General features: G+C 35.6%; 2 protein-coding genes across 6 annotated transcripts in view; one reads left to right on the top strand and one right to left on the bottom strand.

Moving 5' to 3' along the window:
- LOC308500685 (phosphatidylinositol 3-kinase regulatory subunit gamma) overlaps nucleotides 1–24368 on the bottom strand; it is a 75167-nt gene that overhangs the window by 29897 nt on the left and 20902 nt on the right. For 3 of the 5 annotated variants that reach the window (XR_013993764.1, XM_081055898.1, XM_081055899.1), the window contains exons 2-4: nucleotides 5783–5891; nucleotides 3742–3840; nucleotides 307–487 (exon numbers count right to left, since the gene is read on the bottom strand). Coding sequence is in view for 4 of the 5 variants with exons in the window: in XM_081055898.1 (XP_080912024.1) it covers nucleotides 307–487; nucleotides 3742–3840; nucleotides 5783–5891 (389 nt within the window). In the remaining variant the exon portion in view is untranslated. The remainder of the gene's footprint in view (nucleotides 1–306; nucleotides 488–3741; nucleotides 3841–5782; nucleotides 5892–24368) is intronic. The other 2 variants (XM_081055901.1, XM_081055900.1) reach the window with 1 other exon arrangement.
- LOC308500687 (large ribosomal subunit protein uL23-like) lies at nucleotides 21703–22307 on the top strand. Its single transcript, XM_081055904.1, has one exon. It carries the CDS (start codon nucleotides 21712–21714, stop codon nucleotides 22180–22182), a length of 471 nt encoding a protein of 156 aa, XP_080912030.1. The 5' UTR covers nucleotides 21703–21711; the 3' UTR covers nucleotides 22183–22307.

The following is a 24368-nucleotide window of genomic DNA, read 5'->3' as shown; positions in this document are numbered from 1 at the left end:
TAAATCCTTTTAATACTAAGATCAACCTTTAGATCACAACAAAATAGTTAATACTTTAAAAATAAGAAATGAAGTATAAATAGGAAATATAAACAGAAGTATTTTTACATAAAGTCAATAAATACATGCAACATGCTATTAAGAAATAGTTGTCATAAAGTTCTAAAATTCTTAAATATTCAGTAGAAAATTAAAAATGACTAGATTTCTTTTTTCTTTTAACTGATAAGCCTGGTAAATTAGAATCAAATTACGCTGCTAAACAATGACTTGCTGAGTAACTATCAAGAACGTCTGTAATCATACCTGTTGGTATTTGGACACTGGATACATCAGCTTCACATCAAGTTTGGGATTGTACTGAGCAAGAGATTCATGGTGATAGTGGTTAATGAGCTCCACCACAGAATTAAATGTCAGAGGATCAGAAAAACCATATTTACCATCTCGATGATAGATCTTTATTAACTTATTATTGCCTCCCTTCCTGTGAAGAACAAGACAACAATTGTACATTTTTCCCCTAAAAATATTCTATTGAAGTACTACTTTCATATAGAGATAGTATGAAAGCTAGATATCACATAATAATCAAGTTTTATTATGTTAATGAGACTGGAACTAGTGAAAAGGCATATATAATTATGTGTGTAAAAGTATATATAATGTCATATTATTTTTATAACTATTTCTTCTGTCTATCTTCATTACTAAAGGTCAACATACCTACACAGCATTCACTATCAACAAATTTGGCTAACTCACTTAAGAAAAATAACTATAACAGAAGTGTATTGTATCTTTTGTTTATTTTTTGAATGAATTTTCTAACTTAAATTCTGTCAATATATTTTCAGGAAGAACAGAAACAATCTCTTTAGGACCTAAATGTTATGTGTTGTATGTCTGTGGAAGGAAGCAGAAACCACCTGTGTATGAAGAGGGATGATAAACATTTGTCACATAATCACCAACACCTTCAAGGTTTTACTGTTAATGACCAAACAAAATTAGCTCTTTGAATGATTTATAGTAATTTATCTAGCAATTTACATTATTTTGTCTTTTATAGTTGCTTATAATTCTTAGAAATCACTATTTATTTATGCCATCACAGTATGTGAATGATTCAACTGTCATTCAACTGTTTTACAAAGTATAGCTTTGGAAGAGCCATTTATATCAGATGAGTGAAATTTGATGCTTGAATAGTTGCAACCACTTTCCTTTACTGAATTCTATCCAGTGGTCCTTTAAAAAGTAATTTATAACCAAAGCTTAAAATGGCAACGTTTTGCAAGTCCCATAAGGTATAATCTAAAACCACATCAGGTTAATTCATTATACCTTAGCAGAATACTGTACCATTCCCACTCAACTCTTCTTATAGCCACATGCAGACTTAATAGGGGGAAAATATGCCTCTATATCTCTTTATGCCATGCTATTACACATGATAAATGACGCACTGGGATTTGTGAAAGGTCAAACACAATAGTGTTGAATCTATGTACTGACTTAAATAATGCTTAGAAGATCAGTATTTAAATGGATGAAGAACTACTCCTATAAAATGTACAGTCGTAGGATCACATAATCATATAGATGTGTATACCCACACATATACTCACAATAAATGCAAGCTGATCTCTCGGCTAGACAAAAGTTAAAAGGCACTCATTCATTCCACACAAAAAAATGACTGAACATCTACTATGTGCCAGGAACTCTATGACACTAGGTGGATATTGTGATATAAACAAGCCAGATACATACAGTCCATTCTCTCATGGAACTTCCAGTTTAGGAGCATAAGGAACATATCTACATCTTTAAGCTTATAAAGAGGATAAATAATTTCTCATCAAGATAGAACATAAACAACTAGATATATCAAATGGTAGTAAGTCCTGTGGGAAAAAAATTCAGCAGAGTAAAGGGAAGAGAGAGTTCTGGGGATGGAGTGATTGCTATTTTACATATGTTGCACAAGGAAAATGATTCTGTTCAGAGTCCTAAACAAAGTGAGGGGGCTAGCACAGCAGATATCTGGGAGAAAAGTTTTCCATGCAGAAGGAATAGCAAGTGCAAAGCCCCTGAGGTAGAAGCAAGCTTGACATGTTCAAAAAACAGCAAGGAGGCCAATGATGCTGGGGTTGAACTAGCAAAAGGGAGGAGTAGGAGATGAAAAAAGAGTTTAGATCATTTAACAGCCTGTAAGTCATTGTAAGGACTCGGGCTTTTACTGAGTAAGATGGGGAGACACAAGAGGGTTTTGAGCAGAATGATATCATCTCTCTTGTGTTTTAAAAGGCTCACTCTAGCTGCTGGACTGAGACCATTCAAAGTGGGCAGAGGTAGAAGTAGAAAGATCAATTGGGAGACTACTAAAATACTTCAGGCAAAAGATAATGGTGTCTTTAGACAAGGGTAGCAGTAGTGGAGAGACTGAGAAATGGTGGGATTCTGAACATATTTTGAAGAGAGAGCTGACAGGATGTGTTGATAGCCTGGATATGGCTATGAGAAAAAGAGACAAGATTAAGATGATGTCAAGGTTTTTATCTTAAGCAATTAAAAGAATAAAGTTGTTATTTATTGAAATGAAGAAGGCTATATAAAAAGAACATGTTGAATGGGGAAAAAAACATTTTGCTTTTAGACGTAAGTTTGAAATGCCTAGTGAACATCCAAGACCAGATGACCCAGCAGCCTACTTGAAGAATCTAAAGTTCAAGAGAAAGGTCTGGGCTGGCAGTAGAAAATAAAGAACTGTCTGGGCTGGCAGTAGAAAATCAAGAACTGTCACCCTATGTAAAATGTAGTAGGTGGTACCTGAATTTTCTTCTGGCCCTATACTCTCTCCTATGACTTAAATCTGGATTTGAACATTTCTTCTGCTACTGACTAGCTATGTGTCTTTAGACAAGTTTCTAAACAGCGTCAGTAGTCTCATGTATCAAATAGAAATATGAATACCTACCTCCTAAGGTGGCTGTGAAGAATAAGTAAGATACTGCATGTAAAAAGCTTACTACAAGGGAGTTGTTATTGTTGCTGCTGTTATCATTATTCTTTAGATAGTCCCTTTTTAAAAAAATCACAAGACTTTATTGTAATTAGGCTATTTCAATCATTAAAATAGATGTGGAAATAAATCATTTAATCATTAAATTAAATGTGAAAATATCTAATAGAGTTTTCCTAATCTTTTAAAATATATGTCCCATTTTTGTAAATATAAAAAGTGATAACATCCATCATTTATAAGATTCTAATATGCTCACATGCACGGCATGATATAGCCTGAGAATTGCTTTATCTTCTACATTTCAGCCTAAATAAGGCTGAGTTTTACTCTCTGAAGTCTGCATTAAGAAAAGTAATAGGGTTAATAGAGGAGGATTCCCATCATATCATGAATAACGTTAGGCTGTGCACATTACCTCGACTTCACTCATAAGGTCAACAGTATACTCCTTACTTCCTTACATTTGGGGATTTTAGATTTTTCATTTTAATGCTAAATAAAAATTAAAAATGTAGCTATTTTTATGTAAGACATATAAATATTTAATGTACAGAAAAAGGTTAGTTAACGAAACTAAAAATTATGTATCTAGATTAAATTTAAAAATGAAAAATGTGTATATAAAGATTTAAATAAAATACAGAAATCTTGTATATCCAGACATAAATAATGCTAGTAGAAAACTAACCAAAATGCTGAAAAATACTCACCGCAAAGTCAAAGTATAATCTCCCTGCATTTTTGTTGAGGCATCTCTAACCAAGAAGGTACCATCTGGCATGTCCCGTAATTTGTCATTTACCTCCTCCCTGAAGAATTATAGGAAAAATTTTAAACATGTAAGCATTGTTTGTCCTCTTCATATATTATAAATAAGGCTAGTTGGGAAGGGGATATATGGCAAGTTATAGAATAATGGGGGCCTTCAGAGGTCACCAAGTTCCTGCCCTTAGATATACTCTTGTGTTTTGATTTTTGCTATTATGCAATCTAAGGAAGGGCTATTTGCTTCTTAAACTCTTCCAGATTTCAACTGTCTGTAGGGAATAGTGTTTCCATTAAGCCTTTAGGGTTTCCTTAGGCAGGTCTGAACTTGTAGAGTTTCAGGAAAAACCAGCAGCTGTTTAGAAAGAAGGTTATATTTAAGCAACAGTGGCAGCTGTGTCTAATCAGAGGGGGTAAATTCACTAAGTTCACAACCTTTCAAAATAATATTCTCCAATATGAATTTATACTAACAAATTCTTCTGCAGAGCTGATTTAGTATTTTAAACAACACTAGAACACTCAAAGGAAATGGCAGGGCATAAATTGAATTATAGGGCAAGTTTTAAAATGTAAATTTAAACGGTATTTAAATATAATAGACCCTTTTATTGTACAATGCTAAAATAAAAATTTTCTAATTTTAATATAAAATATATTGTCTTTCACAAAAAAACTAAAGGATTACCACGTAACCCAGAAGTTCTACTTCTGGGTCTATACCCAAAAGAACTGAAAGCAGAGACTTGAACAAACCTTTATACACCAATGTTCATGGCAGCATTATTCACAATAGCCAGAGCTGAAAACAACCCAAATGTTCATCAAAGCCAAATGTTCAGATGAATAAGTAAATAAAATGTGATATACATATATATATATACATATATATACAGATATATGTATATATGTGCACAGATAAATAAATGTATATATAAATGGAATATTATTCACCCTTAAAAGGAAATTCTGACACATGCTACAACATGGATGCACCTTGAAGACATTATGCAAAGTGAAATAAGCCAGTGGCAAAAAGACAAATAATGTATGATTACATTTATATGAGGTATCTAGTATAGTCAAATTCATAGAAACAGAAAGTAGGATGGTGGTTGCCAGGGAGGGGCTGGAGAGAATAGGAGAAAAGTTAGTGTTTCAAGGCTACAGAGTTTCACTTTGGGAAGATGAAATAGCTCCAGAGATAGACGGTGTTGATGGTTGAACAACAACATAAATGTACTTTATGCCACTGAAATGTACATTTAAAGATGGTTAAAGTGGTACCTAAATAACTAACTAAATAAATAAATGCCCTTTGGTAAAGGGAGAGAACAGACAAGAAAAAGAGAGGGACAAGCATATTGAGGGATACAGCATCAACCTGAAACCTGACTTTGCAGAAATGGATAGTGCTTTTTAAAGACAAGAAAATACAATATTCAAATTTAAAACTTTTTTTTTCCATTCCCTAGGTTCAAAATTTTCCAAAACCACATTTTACCCAAAAATCAAATCTGTCCTAGAGTCCAGTTCCCCAAAATGAGGTGTGTGAAGAAAGCATCAAAATCACATGGGGAGGTTGTTAGATGCAGATTCCAGAGCCCCACCCCAATTGGTTCTTGTGTATGTGAAGATTGTGGAACCACTGCCTTAGAAACAGAAAGGTAAGGAAAATTAAGTACCTATAGGTATCTTTTACCCTAAAAGCTGTGTAACTATCTTAAATTTATGTTTCATTTATTCAGAAATCTATCCTCAATATAGTATTAAAAGTACAATCACCCATAATTTCAAGATTTTCTTGTCACTTTTTTGTGGGAAGAAGAGCATTTAGAAAGTTTTGAAAGGTTCTCACACACAATTTCTTAAATGTTAATCTTTGAAATGACACCTAGTGGGACATTAAAATGTTTTATCTTAACCACTAATTCTCAAAAATGATTTTTTAAAAACTGCATTCAATTATAGTAGCATTCTAGTTACCTTGAAATATCCCCCCAGTACCATTCTGCATCCTGAAGAGAAACAGAACCGTCCTTCATTCCATTTGTAATAGCTGAAGTCGTTGGCTTAGGTGGCTTTGGTGGAAGAGCTAGAAGAGAAATGAATATTATTTTGTAGATGTAAATTATCATTTGTTTCCTAATTTCTTCAATCAGGAACTACTCATTAACCAATGTACATTAAGATTCAAATAATTATAAATCAAGTTGTATTATTTTATGTTAAATGTCAAACATTAGCCAAAGAAGGAATCTTTTTAGCACTATACCAACAATTGTCTGAAAAGTGAAATTTTCAAGCTAATTAGGTTTTTTCCATTCTTATAAAGAACTAACTTTTAATTCTGAACAGATGTCCAAAAAAACTTCACTGTCTTTCAAAGACAATGCAATGCCCCTTCACAAATTATTTAGTCTAAAAGCCATTAAGTGGGGCTGGTGGTGATGGCCAAGAGTTGATGTCAGAGCCAGTTAGCTGAGGGAGGCGTATGTCCATATAGGAGGGTGGCAGCACAGCACAGGATCCCAGAGCTTGGGCAGGGTGAGGAGACGATTCTCACAGGGACAGCCTGGCATGGGGTGTTGAAGCTAAGTGAAGTAAGAAGGGCAGTGGCACAGGGCCCAGGTGGCACAGAGTGTTGGAACCAAGCCAATAAGGACATAGTCTTTGGAAGTGGGCATCCCAAAGCAGTAGGGCAAAGCCAGATAAGGGTAAAGAGAGTTTCTACTTAGGTGGGGGATGAGAGGTAGCAGGGGGAATGCAGCAACTGCTATAAGAGATTGTATACAAAGAGGTGGATCAAATACATAAAGTCACTCAAGATAGTAGGAGCCAGGTTTCTCACAGTCTAAAAAGGAATTTACAAATATAGAAAGGTGAAAAATAGAATGAACCCTCTGATTTGGACAGGAATTGCAGCTATTAATGTAAACTCGTGGAATTCAATAGCTAGCTAGCTAGCTAGCTAGACAGAGATAGACATACCTAAGTCTATACTTATAGGGAAAACTGTTCCCTAGCTCTGCCCCTTGAGAGGTCCTAGGACCAGCAACACCCCAATATGCACACCTAGCACCCAGACCTTGGTTTCTAATGCCATTCTCTACTAAAAACCATTTGGAGAAATGGTGAATTCCAGGGCTGGGATAGAGCCAGTATCAAATGAACCTGGAACATCGTGCCAAAAAGTAAGCAATTGCTCAAAGAATGAGGGGCCATGACAAAAAAAAAAAAAAAATCAAAGGGTTCCCATTACCAAACTTAGAACAATTGGAGCATCAATACAAATAAGATAACAAGGGAATATAAGCCATTTTTAAAAATTGTAATCTATGTGTCCATGCTGATATAAACGAATAAATGAAAAAACTAAAAAATTAATGAAAAGGAGAATTTATATAATCTCAGAGGGGGCCTTCCCACAAAAGGCTTATTAATCACACAATTAAAAAGACTAAGATAACAGTGGAGAAGCATGTCAAACATCACCTTAATCAAGGAATCAAGGTTAATACCACCAGTAATAGTGGAATCATGGGCCACCAATAGGATGCACTGAGAAGGACACAACATCACTCCTGTGACATTCTTGCCAAATATGCATACACTGAATCTAATCATGAGGAAACATCAGACAACCACAAATGAGAGACATTCTACAAAAGAATTGACCTGTAATCTTCCAAAATGTTAAGGTCATGAAACTCAAGAAAGACTGAGGAACTGCTCCAGATTGGAAGAAGACTAAGATAATCATGACAGTTAAATGCAAGGTGTGATTCTGGACTGAATCCTCGTTACAAAGGAAATTATTGGTACAACAGACAAAACCTGAATCTGAGAATGAGATGACAGTAATGCATCAATATTAATTTTTTTATTTTGATGGTTGTATTATAGTTATGTAGAAGAATGTTCCTGTTTGTGGGAAATACAAATGGTCATTACGGGGCATGATGTTGGCAACTTACTCTCAAAGATTCAAGAAAATCAAGTTATTTGTACTGTATTTTCAGCTTTTCTCTAAGTTTGAGACAACTGTTCCAAAAAAACTTTTTTAATTAACAAAAAAGTTAAACAATATTGAGGGAAAGGGGGAACAAAGTGAATGTGTTCTTCAGAACAGAAACTCTTTCTTGTCAAATGATTTTCAACAAGGGTGTCAAGACAATCCAACTGTGAAAGAATAGTCTTTTTAACAAATGGTGCTGGAACAACTGGGTATCCACATGCCAAAAAATCCAACCAGGGCCAGCCCGGTGGCTCAGGTGGTTGGAGCTCCATGCTCCTAACTCCGAAGGCTGCCAGTTAAGATTCCCACATGGGCCAGTGGGCTCTCAACCACAAGGTTGCCGGTTCAACTCCTCAAGTCCCACAAGGGATGGTGGGCTGTGCCCCCTGCAACTAGAAAATGGCAACTGGACCTGGACCTGGACCTGGAACTGAGCTGGGCCCTCCACAACTAAGACTGAAAGGACAACAACTTGAAGCTGAACGGCACCCTCCACAACTAAGATTGAAAGGACAACAACTTGACTTGGAAAAAAGACCCAGAAGTACACACTATTCCCCAATAAAGTCCTGTTCCCCTTCCCCAATAAAATCTTTATAAAAATAAAACTCCAACTGGACCCCTATCTCACATCATATGCAAGAATTAATTCAAAATACATCAAAATCCTAAATACAAGAGCTAAAATTATAAAACTTTTAGAAGAAAACAGGCTTAAATCTTAATAGTTTCTTAGATATGACACCCAAAGTACTAACAAACAACTAAAGAAAAAATCAACTAGATTTCATCAAATTTAAAAAATTTTTGTGCTTCAAAGGACATCATCAAGAAAGTAAAAAGATAACCCATAGAATGGGAGAAAATCTTTTAGTCATTTATCTGATTTTAAAATTTTGTACTTAGAATACATAAAGAATTCTTGCAAATGAATTATTATTAAAGACAAATAACCCTATTAAAAATGGGCAAAAGGGGTGGCCAGTTAGCTCAGTTGGTTAGAGCACGGTGCTCTTAACAACAAGGTTGCTGGTTCAATCCCCACATGGGCCACTGTGAGCTGCGCCCTCCACAACTAGATTGAAACCACTGCTTGACTTGGAATTGATGGGTCCTAGAAAAACACACTTAAAATAAATAAAAGTTTAAAAAAAAATGGGCAAAGGATCTGAATAGTCATTTCTCCAAAGAAGACATACAAATGGCCAACAAGCACATGAAAAGATACTCAGCAAAGATACTCAATTCCCATCAAGGAAATGAAAATCAAAACCTCGAGATACCACTTCACACCCAGTAGGATGACTATAATCAAAAAGACAGGTAATAGTGTTGGTGAGGATGTGGAGAAATTGGAACTCTCACACACTGCTCATGGAAATGTAAAATGATACAACTGTTTGGAAAATAGTTTGACAGTTCCACAAACGGTTAAACGTCGAGTCACCATATAACCCAGCAATTTCAATCCTACTCTATACTCAAGATAAACGAAACATACATCCACACAAAAACTTACATATAGCATTACATAATAGCCAAAAAGTGGAAACCCAAATGTCCATTAACAGATGAATGAATAAAAAGAATGCACTATTAATATATATCTATGCAATGGAATATTATTTGGCAGCCAAAAGGAATGAAATGCTGTAACATGGATGAACCATGAAAACAGTAGGCTAAGTGAAGGAAGCCAGTCATGGAAGACCAAGTATTTTATGATTCCATTGCCCAGAACAGACAAATCTATAAAGACAGAAAATAGAGGAATGGTTGCTTAGGCCTGGGTAGGTTAAAGGGAAAAAGGGAATGACAGCTAATGTGCTCAAGGTTTCTTTTTGGGGTAATGAAAATGTTCCAAAATTGCTTGTGGTAAAGGTTGTACAACTCTGTGAATATACTAAAGAACTATGGAATTATACACACACTTTAAGTGGATAAATTGTATGGTATGTGAATTATATCTCAATAAAGCTGTTAATTAAAAAAAAAATCAGACTTCTGAAATTACTAGACGAGGGTGGGAAGAACTTGGTATAATCTATACTTTTTTTTCCTAACCTTGTTTAAAAAGGATTTGAAATTGCTTATGAAAGCAGCTATAGTTGAACTCTAATTTTGCAAAATTTAAAATTCTTCTACTTATCAACTTATAAGGATTAACAGTTTAAACTTGTGCTATACAAAGCACTGCTACAGCTATGAAAGTACAAAGACAAGACATTCCCAGCACTTAAAAGAACAAATCTTAGAAGAATGATACATAGAAACACCTAACCATAATACTCAGCAGAATGAGGTAAATACTGTAATAAAGGTAAAAACAAAGCATAATAGAAACCCAGTAAAAGAAGCAATTGATCCTCTCCTGGGGAAACTTTAAGTTCAAACACTAAGCTTCTCAAACCTAGTCTTTACTGAGCTGAGTGCCACAACCAGCAGGGCCCAAAAAGAATCAATCTGCCTCCTTGAATCAGCAGGTGGGTTACACTTGAATCACCAAAAGCAGTCACAGAGACTTGCTATTGTCTATAACCCTTCTCTGGAGAAGCTCTATACTGAATTGACTTGCCCAGACTGCACCGGGAAGGTGCTATTTATGGATAATGATAGTTCACTATAGCTCTACCATCAACAAACATATGACCATATCACAACTATTACATAGGGCTTTCGGTAGCCTCCTTGTATCTTGCTTTTTCTCATCTGAAGAAATATAAGAATGAAATGATTACAAAGCAGTTCCTACATAAAGTTGCTAAAAGAACACAATCATTATGTGTTCACTGTAAGATCTGAAATGGATGCAGTAATGACCTTATTTCTATAGTCTTATCTATCATCACTTCCTACATATATTAAATATTTATTAAATACTCCTACATATACTCTAAGAGCGGGAATACAGCAATGAACTAGACAGACAAAGTCCCTATACTTATGGACTTTATAATCCAAAAGGGTAAATTTCAAGATAATTCATTATTCCTAAAATTATGAGTATGTTCAACTAAATTAAAATTTAGTTCAATTAAACAAACCTGAGTCTTCAAACTAAGTCTTTTGCTTTCTTTGGCAGTTGTTCCCATCCCCATGTAAATTACAGAATTTACTGGATAAAAATTTACCTTAAATAGCCTTCTAATTACATGAAGATAAGCAGATTTATATCTGTATGTTGCTTCCAGATTATGATATTATAAAGGTAAAAAAATTCCAAATCACATACATTTTAAGTGTGGCAAGTGGGACATAATGAAGGAAAAGCTAATTAGAGTACACTAATTATCTTTCTACTCCTTGACAAAGTGGTTCTTGCATCGGGTGAGTGCTGTAATGCTGAGTGATAAGTTAAAATGTACCTGAGCAAACTTATTTTCCTAAATAAGTATCCATAAAATGCTAGCACTTTAATTTCTATTTAAGAAATAATGAAAAGTATTTCTCTTTACATTTTGAGAAACTGTGTTACAAGTTTTAAAATATTAGCAACACAGAAAGATATTTTAAATTCAACTTTAATTACTATGTAGATATATGAACGTATACATATATGTACATGTGTTTGAGTATGTGTGTATATATGTATATACATGCATAGAGACATCAGGAAGAATACACAAACTGTTAGTAGTGTATGTTATCACAGAAGAACACTTGCTTTACCTATTTATGTATGTTTTCTTCATGTATGTTTCAGCAACCAAAAATAATAGGTTATGAGTAATTTTTAATTTTAATTTATTGTATTTTCTGAGTTCTTAAAAAGCTTTCAAAACTTCACTTTGATATCTTTTACTAAAGAAAGTATTCAGGGGCTGAAGCACTGTAAAAAAATTATTTCTTTGGTCATAATCTACAAATAATCTACAAATAGTACATTAAAGTATTGTATCAAAGTTCAATGTACTGAAGTTGGTACTGTAATGTGTACTGTGGTAGGTAAAGAAATATTCTTGGGATAGCCTGTTAGCTCAGCTGGTTAGAGCGTGGAGCTAAGGGTTAAGAGCCAGGATGAATATAACTTATTTTCAAACAGTTCAGAAAAAAGAAGTATTATTTTATAAAGAGAAAGTATGAATGATAAAGCAAATGGAGTAAAATATTAACAACAGGTGAACCTGGTAAAGGACATATGGGTGTTCTTTGTATTCTTATTTTTGCATATTTTCTGTAAGTTTGAAATTATTTCCAAATAAAGTATTTAAATTTTTTTAAATTAAGAATTAAAGTTAGGTACTTATTAAGACCAGGGAGGAATGGCAGATCTCAGCCCTCCTAGTCTATGATGGGATTTGACTTTATGAAGGATGGCTTTAAATCAAAAATGGAAGAAAAGTTAAAACAGTATTTGAACGTATGTCCAATCTGTGTTGGGGGAAGAGATGAAGCACACCTAGTTATACACTAAGCGAAGTCAGAGGCCTTTAAACCTTTTGATTCCAAGTACCATAAAACCAGGAGCCAGCTATCTTTGCCCCATTTCAGGGTCAAGTTGTAACCAACATTCTATCTGAAACCCTGACTAAAGGTTTTCTTAATTCTGTAACCAAACATACAGCAGCACAGTGCCTGGTACACATTCAATAAACATGTTCATTTAACAAGTGCTGATTGAGGACCTACTTATTCTAGGCCTTTTTTTTTTATCTTTTATTTATTTTAAGTGTGTTTTTCCAGGATCCATACATTCCAAATCAAGTAGTTGTTTCAATCTAGTTGTGAAGGATGCATGTCGGGATCGAACCGGCAACCCTGTTGTTACGAGCATCGTGCCCTAACCCACTGAGCTAACAGCCTCCCCCTAAGCTTTTGTTTCTTCCATCCATAAAACAGTACTTACATCCTATGAGGAGTAAATGAGTTAATATATGTAAACTTAAGATATGTCATATGTCACACAGCAATCAATAACTATTAGCTGTTAGCTATAGGTGCTAGGCTAGATGCCAAAGACAGTAACAAGACAGTCCAGTGGGCAATTCAAATAAGTGAAATACACAATTACTATACTGTGGTTAAACACAGTAAAAGAGAAAGTATTTTCAAAGTATATGTAAAAGGTGAATATTACAGGAAACGATTTATGTCTCAATTTAAAAAGAGACAACGAAAGAACAGGGTGCCATGGAGCAAAAATAAGGGGACTGAATCTAGAGAGTCAAGGAAGGCACAACATATAATGTCCCAGACTAAAGCAACAGTTTGTATTAAAAAAAAAAAAAGTCCAAAAGAGAATGAAAGGAAATCTCTGGCAAATGGGGAGTATGAAGTGGGGAAAAGCGGAAGTTCTTTTAGCTACCTGTCATCTCCTGTGTTCTCACCCCAATGTTGCTCTGAGCTGCCTCCCCACTAAAACATCTTCTCATTGCTGATCATTCCATTATGTCCTCTGAACTGTCCTCCCTGATCATTCTCCCCACATACTAATTAAACAATTTTATAACTTCAGTGTCTTCCCAGAATATGTGTTTCCCCACTTCCTCTCCAGGAAGGACACTATTGACCCACAGTGGGTTGCTCACTGTCGCACACCTTACGGACTCTGGGCCTCTCTTCTTCCTTAAGTGCTCAGGCCCTCTTTTTTTCATCTGCATCTTGAAACTGGTATTTCCCTGGCCTTCTTTTTTTCTATCCTCCCATCTACTCCCATAGCTTCAAATAATACCTATACCGCGATCCCAAAACAATGTATTTCCAACTACAGGGTCTTTTCTAAATTTCTGATCATCCAACAGAAGACACCTAATATGTGTCAAGCATTGTAGCAGGCACAGTGAATTGGATCAGTGCTTCCCACACTTTAATGTGGTTCTAAGTCACCCGGGGATCCTGTAAAATGCAGAAGATTATTTGCTAGGTATGGCTTGGGACGTGGAATTCTGCGTTTCTAACAAGCTTCCAGGCGAGGCCAATAGTGCAGGCCCAGACTTTGCACAGCTAAGGGCCTCATGGACATTTCTCTCTGAAGAGCGTCTATGGGGTAAAAAAAAAAAAGGCAAGTAGAGTACGGTAGCTAAAATAGTCGATTAAATACATGTGATTCTTCACTCCATTTATAAATCACTCCAAATTGGCAATACAATATATTGTTAAAGGTATAAACACATAATAGCAAAGAAATCAGGGGAGGAAACAACAGCAGGTAATAGCAACAAAACTTTAATACAGAAAAAGCAACCAGATGAATCTGACTTGGTAGAATGCAAAAATTTGAAACCTAAGCCTGAAGAGAGAAAGTCCAATAAAAAAGCAATCTGATTTGCAACACTGCACTCTGGAAAGACCAGGAATTGTAGGCAGAATGCATCTCTGAAGGGAGGATTAATGGAGGGATAGGCTGAAAACAGGAGGATTGGCAGAAAGTCTATAGAAAGGGCAGTGAGATCCCCAGTTTTTCCCCCAACCCCCAAGCAACCAGGAACTACCCTTCCCCCACCCTAAACAAATGATGGTGTCAATTCATCAGTCCAGAGAAACAATTAAAGAGGCTTTGGACTCAGGGAACACTAAGCATACCTGGGATTAGGGTAAATCCCTTATTGAAAACAGAATTAAGGAAAAGTCTACTTAACAGGTAGATGTCCCAACCCCTTTCTCCACCTCAGTTCCCTGAACACTAAGCCACCACGCTTATACCCCAGGCAAGAGTTAGGGAGATTTTCTCTGAAGAAACTGACAAGACCTCAAAAAAGACCTAAAAATACAGATCTTTTACGGTTACCAATAAAAAAGATATTCATTATCTTACCACCTTTTCAGTGAAAGCCTCCAGTTAACATGTCCTGCCCACTTACATGGAGCTTCAGATTAGCTTTTTAGTATTTCATTCTTAAATAAAAACAAACCCTTTAAAAAGGAAGGAAATTCTGACATGCAATAAGATGGACGAAATTCAAAAGACATCTCTTCATGAAGACATTAAGAACCTTGAAGAAATAAGCCAGGCACAAAAGGACAAATATTGTATGGTTTCTCTTATATAAGGTACCTAAAGTAGTCAAATTCATAGAGACAGAAAGTAGAATGGTGGCTGGCAGGGGCTGGGGGAAGGGGAATGGGGAATTAGTGTTTAATGGGTACAGAATTTCAATTAGGTAAGATGAAAAAGTTCTGGAAATGGATGATGGCAATGGTTGCACAACAATGTAAATGTACTTAATGCCTCAGAATGGTTAAAATGATACATTTTATGTTGTGTACATTTACCACAAGTAAAAAAATAAAAGAACAGGGTCGGCCTGGTGGCTCAGGTGGTTAGAGTTCCATGCTCCTAACTCCGAAGGATGCCAGTTAGATTCCCACATGGGCCAGTGGGCTCTCAACCACAAGGTAGCCAGTTCAATTCCTTGAGTCCCGCAAGGGATGGTGGGCTCCGCCCCCTGCAACTAAGATTGAACACGGCACCTTGAGCTGAGCTGCCACTGAGCTCCCAGATGGCTCTGTTGGTTGGAGTGCGTCCTCTCAACCACAAAGGTTGCCAGTTTGATTCCTCGACTCCCACAGGGATGGTGGGCTGTGCCCCCTGCAACTAGAAAACGGCAACTAGACCTGGAGCTGAGCTGCACCCTCCACAACTAAGACTGAAAGGACAACAACTTGACTTGGAAAAAAGGCCTGGAAATACATACTGTTCCCCAATAAAGTCCTGTTCCCCTTCCCTAATAAAATCTTTTTTAAAAAAAGCAAAGAAAAGGACCACAAGACATTTGAAAAAGGCCATCGATGTTAAAGAAGAAGACCAAAACAAACAAAAAAGGAACTTAGGAGTAAACAAAGAATTCAAGGAAAAGAAAACTTCACAGACATATAAGTATAATATCCTCAGAAATATAAAAGAAAATATTGCATCAATGAAACGTAAACAAGATCTATGTATAATAAAGTAACATTAAAGAACAAGAGCCCTTATGTATTAAACTTAGAAAAAAAATTTTTAAAAACTTCAATTGACAAGCTGGTAGATAAAGCTGAGGAAATCTTTCAAGAAGTGGAACAAAATGAGAAAGTAATGGAAAATAGGAGAAAAGACAGAATTAGAGGATAAACCCAGAAGACACAACATTGAAATAACAGAAGTTTCAGAAAGCAGAAAAAAACATTTAAAACAAGAAAAAATTTTCAGAAATGAAAGACATACATTGTCCAGAATGAAAGTACCCACAGAGTATGCTACACTTTTTCTGAATGAAAAAGACCCATATCAAGACAGATCTCTGTGGAATTTCACATCAGGGATAAAGACAAGGTCCTAAAATCTATCAAAAGGGGGGTAAAAAAGACAGATCACAAAGGACTAAGGCCTGGAATGTCTTGGATTCCTCAACAGCAACACTGGAAACTAATGACATTGGAGAAGAACCTTCAAATTCTGAGGGAAAATGATTTTTCAACCTAGAAATATATATCCTGCCAAATTATCAATTATGTACATAAGAGGGCAGAATTGACATTTTCATTCATACAAAGTCTCAAACAACTTATCTCTTGACACACTTTCTTAGGAAGCTCCTGAAGGATGTGCTCTGCCAAAATGAATAATAAACCTAAGAAAGAAGATGATGTAGAATTCAGGAAAATGAAGGCCAACACAGGAGAAAAGCAAAGGCAATCCCCAGGAAAATGGTGACCAGAAGTTCCAGGATTACAGTCAAAATCAATAAGTGGGACTTTAGCAAGAGAATAAAGGGTGATTTAGGGGGTATGTTGAAAGGAAAAAAAATGGAAACGATAGATTATCTGATGTTTAACCATACTGAGTTTTACAGTTCTGTCAAGAGTATGGGGATAATACTGTCACAAGTACATTTTTTTTTAATCAGGCAAATTTTTAAAAACTAAGGCAATAATTCAAAAAAAAAATTATGTAAGAAAGGAAATGTAGTCATATACTAATGGCTTATCTGTGAATACTATTTAAATAGTCATAATAGTATAAATATTAAAAGATAATTTAAGAAACAATTATAATTATATAAATATATTGGAAAAATGGGTAAAGGGACAGAGTGTATATGGCGTAAAAGAACTAAATCCCCATCTTCCTTAGAAGGAATAAATAATATCAAAAAGTGAAAAAAATTAAATGGTAGTACCAGAATACTATGAAAAACTGGAAGGTAAAAACCAGAAAAAAAAGCTAAAAGAGTTAAGTGTTGCCTCTATATAGATTAGAAATTGGGGGTTGTCTACGGCCATACCACCCTGAATGCACCCGATCTCATCTGATCTCGGAAGCTAAGCAGGGTCGGGCCTGGTTAGTACTTGGATGGGAGAAATTGGGGGTTGAAGAGGGTAGAGCAGAGAACTGCTGGGGTTTTCTACTATAAACCTTGAAGTACCTTTTGACTTTAAGCTATGAACTTATATTGCTTTGATGAAAAAAGAAAATGAAATTAAAAGAAACTTAAGAGTTTATTCATGTGCTGACACTTAAACTAGATTTGGTAAATTATCTCACCTCTCTAAGCCTTATATAAAACCAACTTATATAGGCTAGCAAAAGTTGATTGTTACATTTTCAGGAATTTTGCAAGCCACTTATACACAGTCACTATTAAAAATTAAATCATACAAATGCACAATTAAATAAATTATATTAAAAATAAAGGTAATAACCCTCAAGAGTTATCACCTCATTAAGGTTTACTATATTTCTTTTTACTATCTTCGCCTTTTAAGTTATTTACATCTACTGTGTTTACACAGTAGAAATACTTTGTGCTACCATGCATCTCTTTCAAGCTCTGCATTCAGTATGTCTGGCTGGTAGCTTGAAGTCGGCCATTTACACTTCAGAAATGGGATTATTTACACTTCAGAAATCAGCAAACACCACAAATCAGAGCTTGATTTATTGTTGTATTGATTACCTACCAGGGGTCAGCAAACTATGACCCGTTGCCTGTTTTTGTACAGTGCAAAGAATGGTTTTTATATTTTTAAATGGTTGGAAAATACACACACACACACACACACACACACACACACACACACACACACACAAGCAACAGAGACCACATGTGGCCTACAAAGCCTAAAGTATTTACTATCTGATTACGAAAAAGTATGTCCATCCCTGATCTCCACTTAAGAAAGTGATGGAGAATATGTTAATTCAGTGTAATAATCTCAACTCCAGTTAATTCAGTGTAATAATCTCAACTCCATGGCATCAGCTTTAATATAGCAAGAAATTAGATGGTGTTCAAAAACAAACATATCTTCTTCACCAAGCCTGTTCCTCCTATCTGCTCTATTCTACTAAAGGCCGTCACTATGCATTTATCACAACTCACAGACCTGTACACCAAAGACAGTAAATTGTACTATATGTAATTTTGTTTTAAATTTCTTTAAATCGCATGTGGAACTTTTAAAATAAAGATTCCTGGGCCCAGCTCCCTAGAGATTCTGATTTGGTTGATCCAGAATAAGACTAGAACGTCTGTGGGTTTTTTTTTTTAAACACAACTGGTCTGGTAATCTTGATTCAAAAAAAAAAAAAAATCCCAGGAAGAGAACCCTGTTTCTAGTGCCACAAATGTGCTCTAACTTCTATCTCAACAGTTTTCCCCACTTACTCCAATCCTCCCCCACCCACCCCGTTCTTTCACCTTTGTGAGAGCTCCAATTCCTCACTCATTACTTTCTATACATGCCGATCTGCCCTCCCTCTCTGCCTCAACTAATTCCCCTCATTTCTTTTGCCCCTCTTATCCTCCCAACTGCAACTGCTTGGCAATATCCCCAACCATAGCTCAATCCATTTTCATGCTTTTTCTGCTCCCTCTGTAACTGCTAGAGGGGAAAAACGCTACATCATCTTCAATTTGGTTTCACTAGTAATAACCTCCTATCACAAATACCTCAACACAATCTAAAAATCTCCCTCTCCCACTCCTCACTGTGGCTATTTCAAACCTTCTCCACCTTCCTCAAACATTATATTCCACCTCTCTTCACTCATTTTTGATAGACCCCATTTCACCTCCTATATAACAAAGAGAATAAAGATTGTGAGCAGAGAGCTACTTCAGTTTCCTACCATTCACCTATAAATTTATGTGCATCTACACTCATTTCTCCTTTATCTAAATTAGTCCCTCTACCAAACGCTCTGGCTCTCACCTCCTTTTACCGCCGGAGGGATTACAGTCCTCCTGAATCCTATTCCTACTCTCTAGCCTCTCCCGCTTTACTGGCTCCTTTCCTACAATCTTATAAATGGGCCCAAATCACTCAACTACAGAAGTGGTTCTTAGGGGTTATAAACTTTTGAAAAGCTGATGAAAACTTAAGGCTTCTCTCCCAACTACATACACACACAGTATGCACATAATACTGTAGAAAGGTAGGGCCCACAAATACCAGTTTAAGAACCCATACCCTATAACTTCCATTCTTTTTTCTCCTTTATACCCAAGCTTTTCAAAAAGCTGTCCTCTGCCTCTCTCCACTTATAGTCCCCTCCTAAATCTATTGTAATCCTACCTCCCAACCTCCCAACTCCACTGAAACCATTCTTACCAGGGTCAGTGACCCTGCAACTAAATTCAGTAAACACTTTTCACTCCTTATCTGCAGCATTTGATACTACTAATAATTCCCTCCTTTTTGAAACACCGTCTTTACTCAGCATCTGAGACCCTACGCTCTTCTATACTTTTTCTACTTCTCTGGTCATTCTTTCTAAATCTGTCATAGGATCCTTTGCCCAGGCCAGTTGGGGTATCATCAGGGATCTATCTTTGACTGCCTCCTTACCCCAACTAACTGCTTCTTTGCGTTTTCACTTCTTTTCCACGAAGCTCCTGTGTATATGAGTAATAAACCTTTTGTCCTGTTAATCTGGCATTTTTTTAGTTTAATTTAAAGGCCCCAGTAACTGAACCTATGAGGATAGAGAAGTTTTTTTCCTCCCCTACACTCAGCATAGGTGACAATAATAGCTATCAAAAATATTTATTAGCCATTCACAGGTATTTCATTTATCACTAAACCAGACCTAAGTAACACATGCAGAACCAAAATGACAAATATAAAAGCAGTCATGTCTTTATTAGGAAAAAAAACTCCTCACACTTTTGGCTTAGTTACTGGTAGCTTAGTATAAGCAGAGATGGTAAACTAGTAGATCAGAAATTGTCCTTAATTTCATAAAGAAAAGTTAGAAATAAACTACTACTAAGTCCTGTTTCCTTTTTGCAGTTAGCTCATTAAGCTAAATTTAGTTACTACTGGTTCTAATAATCAACTAAAAAGAAATAAAGGAATTTGCAATGCTCTCTTAACATCTCCCTTTCTCAACTTCTAACATTTTTTTAAAATTCTTAATATTTACCCTCCAAATAGTAAATATTATCTTCTACAAATATCTTTGACATGTAGTTAATTTCAAAAAGAGCTTCTTGGACCAAAACCAAGGGCTCTTAATGCTGTGACCAAAGATTGAAGTTCTCCATAGAACGTAAGTCATTCAATAGTGCTATGTTTTCCTGAGATACAAAATTTAGCTATTCACATCCATGATTGGTGATGTGGGAAAGTAAATAAATATCTCCCAAGTTGAGTATTGTGTTTAAATACAAAGTATATAAAGAGATTATCCTGTTAAATGTTGTTAAAGGCAAATGATTTTTCAAAGACACATGACAAACCTGAAATACTTCCTCAGATGATAAATTCTGACTACTTGAATAGAAAATTTTAACCATGGTACTCTGACCATATTAGTGGAAAGGTATTCTGAATTTCTGGAAACATTAAACCAGCTTTTACTAACCACTGCTAAAGAACAGAGACCAAGAAAAAATATTTGTGAATAACAAATATATTTGTGAATAACCAGAAATTATACAAGGTTTTAAAATACAAAAATAAAACAATTGTATTAAAATATATTTCCTAAACTCACAAATCTATTTTATTTTAGAGGAATAAAAATTAAAAAGAATTAGAACTACCCTGGATGTTTTAATATAATCTTAGATATAGAAAAGTGCTTAGGAAAAAAAATGACTGAGTGATCAGGCTATCTAGAGGAAAAAAACAATTCTGTTCTGGGGAAAGAAAAACATTTACTTAAATTAAATCGTTAGCGTTTTGAAACCCTAAAAATAAAATTATGGAAACAGGAGGAGAGAAACAAACACAAAACTTCAACTGACGGCTTTTACCAACTTCTTTTTAAAAGACAATGATTTAAACAAAAATTTCCCCCCAGCATCAGTGAGCTGCCACATTCCACTTCACCAACTATTTGGCATGCAGCATTGAATTACAGAACAATTTTGCTCATGCATGGACAAATACTATTTTCCCCACTGAAATGATTTATCTGTAGCTTGCTCGTCAATAACACAAACCCTTTCCTATGTCCTAACAACCAAACTGCTTTGTGAGCTAAATCCCAATCCCAAATCAGTTGTTGTTAGCAAAACTAATCTCTGAATGAAAGCAATACAACAGCCAATCACAACACAGAATTTTGGTCATATGTTACTGATGATGAGACAGAAAACTGCAGTTTCCAACAGGTAATTTTAGTTGAGCTTCTTTCTTGGCTCAGTAAAATTGAAGTATGATCTTATCTCTGGAAACATATATGATATTTTCTTTAAATTATATTGCTCATTTTTTCTTTGAAAATGTTTTTCTAATAATATGGTGATGGAAGAACTGACTCTGGGTGGTGAACACATAATACAATATATAGATGATGTACATAGGTTTCAAGTGTACAATTGAAACCTATGTAGTTTTGTTGACCATTGTCACCCCAATTTTAATAAAAGGAAAAAAAATGTTTTTCTAAAAAACTAAAAGACTGTCTCAACCAAAATAAACAATGATTTCAACAATTAGGAGACATAGGAAAACCCTTTTCACGAAGATGGCGCCGAAAGCGAAGAAGGAAGCCCCTGCCCCTCCCAAAGCCGAAGCCAAAGCGAAGGCTTTGAAGGCAAAGAAAGCAGTCCTAAAAGGCGTCCACAGCCACAAAAAAAAGAAGATCCGGACGTCACCCACCTTCCGAAGGCCCAAGACACTGCGGCTCCGAAGGCAGCCTAAATATCCTCGGAAGAGTGCTCCCAGGAGAAACAAGCTTGACCACTATGCTATCATCAAATTCCCCCTAACTACCAAGTCGGCCATGAAGAAGATAGAAGACAACAATACACTTGTGTTCATTGTGGATGTCAAGGCCAACAAGCACCAGATCAAACAGGCTGTGAAGAAGCTCTATGACATTGACGTGGCCAAGGTCAACACCCTGATCAGGCCTGATGGAGAGAAGAAGGCATATGTTCGGCTGGCTCCTGACTACGATGCTTTGGATGTTGCCAACAAAATTGGGATCATCTAAACTGAGTCCAGCTGGCTAATTCTAAATACAAACGTTTTTCACTGTATATTTGTCTCTTTATGTTGATTTCTGGTTGTGCTGGGGGGAGGCCATACTTTGGTATACATATACACAATAAACAGGGTTTACACAAGAAAAAAAAATTAGGAGACATAATATTTAATTAACTAATTAAAAGCTAAAACACTTAGGTTAAAATAGTAATGTGATTTTCCCTCCCTCTGTGTCCTTCCCTTCTGAGCTATAGACAGAGTTCCTTCAGATTTCAATTTATTTTCACACTGTCTTTTTTTGCCTTCACATGATATAATTTAGACAAACAGCAGTTTCTTCAGTTCAAGTTAAGTGCTTTGAAGATTCCAAAAATGCTAATAATTTCCTCCTAATAGCAATGAATTCATTATATTTTCAAGGACTTCTCCAGCTAGAGAATAAGATGATAAAAAGGCAAATAAGTTTTAGCTCACAAACACATAGATAGAACTGAAACAATTTTTTAAACCTATCATTCTTACAGATTACTAATCATCGGTGAACGAAAAGCTTCTGATCTAAAACAAAAACTGACTTTCATATAACCTACCAATATAACTTTGGACAATCCTCTTAAATTCTCTTGTCTGCTTACCTACAAAACATTTGATTACATCTAAATAGTCCCTGTTATCTCTAATTTTTATGGGCCCTTGTATTTGGTCATCCAAGAGAGAGAGTATCCTAGGCAGATTTCACTAGAATACCAGAAATTTCATTAAAACTTTACTGGATATGAGTCATGTTTCCATCTGGTAGGCTAACTGCAATTATAAAGATCACAATGTATTTCTGGGTGTTCATAAAAAGACTAACTAGAACCAAAAAAATAGCATTAATATTTTTTTAAAGTGAATAACAAAACTGAAGAAAACTAAAATTAGATGTGCAGGTGGGGAGAGTAGCAAAACAGAGGAGGGAACACTTTTCAACTCATTGTAACCCTGATACCAATACCAGAAAAAGACAAGACAAGAGAAGAAAACTACAGACCAATATACCTTAAGAACTACAATCCTCAGACACCAAAATCCTCAACACTAGCAAATCGACTCAAGCAACATATAAAATGGATTTTACACCATGACCAAGTGAGATTTATTCCAGGAATGCAAGGTTGGTTCAACAAACAAAAATCAATGTAATACACCACATTAATAGAATAAAGTTTTGATGATCACAATAGATGCAGAAAAAAAAGCTGATAAAATCAAACACCCTTTCATGATAAAAACACTCAACAGACTAGGAGTTGAAGGGAATTTCCTCAACTCTTCTTCTTGTGATGATATGACACAATGCCTATCTGAAGAGATGAAGTGAGGTGAATGACGCAGGCATTGTGACATAGTGTTAGGATACTATACGGGTTACTTGAACACAAGCATCATGATACCATGACAGTTGATATGAAAACCGAGATGGCTACTAAATGACTAATGGGTGGGTAGCATATACAGCATGGATAAGCTAGACAAAGTGATGATTCCTGTCCTGGGCAGGACAAAGTGAGACAACACAAGATTTAATCACGCTACTCAGAACAGTGCAAAATTTAAAACTTACAAATTGTTTATTTCTGGAATTTTCCATTTAATAGTTTGGACTATAGTTGACCATGGGTAACTGAAACCTCAGAAAGCAAAACCATGAATAAGGGGCTGCGGGACAGAACTACTACACAATCCTAAAAAAAGTCCTTATTTTTGCCCATTTCAACTCAGCATGAAAGAGCTAAATCCTTGGTTTCAGTGGCCTTTTAATCATTGTTCCTAATGAACTGTTTTCTTCCATTAACCATAGTAAAAAATAATACTGAAATATGAATGACTGTGTAAGACAGAAAAGGACGGACAGATGGATGGATAGATGGATAGACAGACAGACAGCTTTGTACTTATATTTGAAACCTATTCTAGAAGGCCTACCAAGGAGTGCATGATTCAACTTGCAAAGTTAGTTGGAAGCCATTATTTCTTCCATTCCTTTTAAAGCAGTGTCAAATGTGATGCACTAGAGATAGGGAAATGATACTGGGTACCTTTATGACATCTACGATAGCCTTGGTCTTTTCATTAAAAATAAACAAGAATAATATTTTTTTCTTATCTCAGCAAAAGGCTCCAGAAACATGATATACCAGACTATTATAG

Source organism: Rhinolophus hipposideros, assembly GCF_964194185.1.
Source record: "Rhinolophus hipposideros genome assembly, chromosome: 8".
Classification (NCBI taxonomy): Eukaryota; Metazoa; Chordata; class Mammalia; order Chiroptera; family Rhinolophidae; genus Rhinolophus; species Rhinolophus hipposideros.
Note: the sequence above shows the minus strand (reverse complement) of the source record. Positions and strands in the feature narration are given on the sequence as shown.

What these genes read in the sequence shown, in the direction of transcription:
- LOC308500687 (XM_081055904.1), top strand. Translation starts at nt 21,712, where the DNA reads ATGGCGCCGAAAGCGAAGAAGGAAGCCCCTGCCCCTCCCAAAGCCGAA.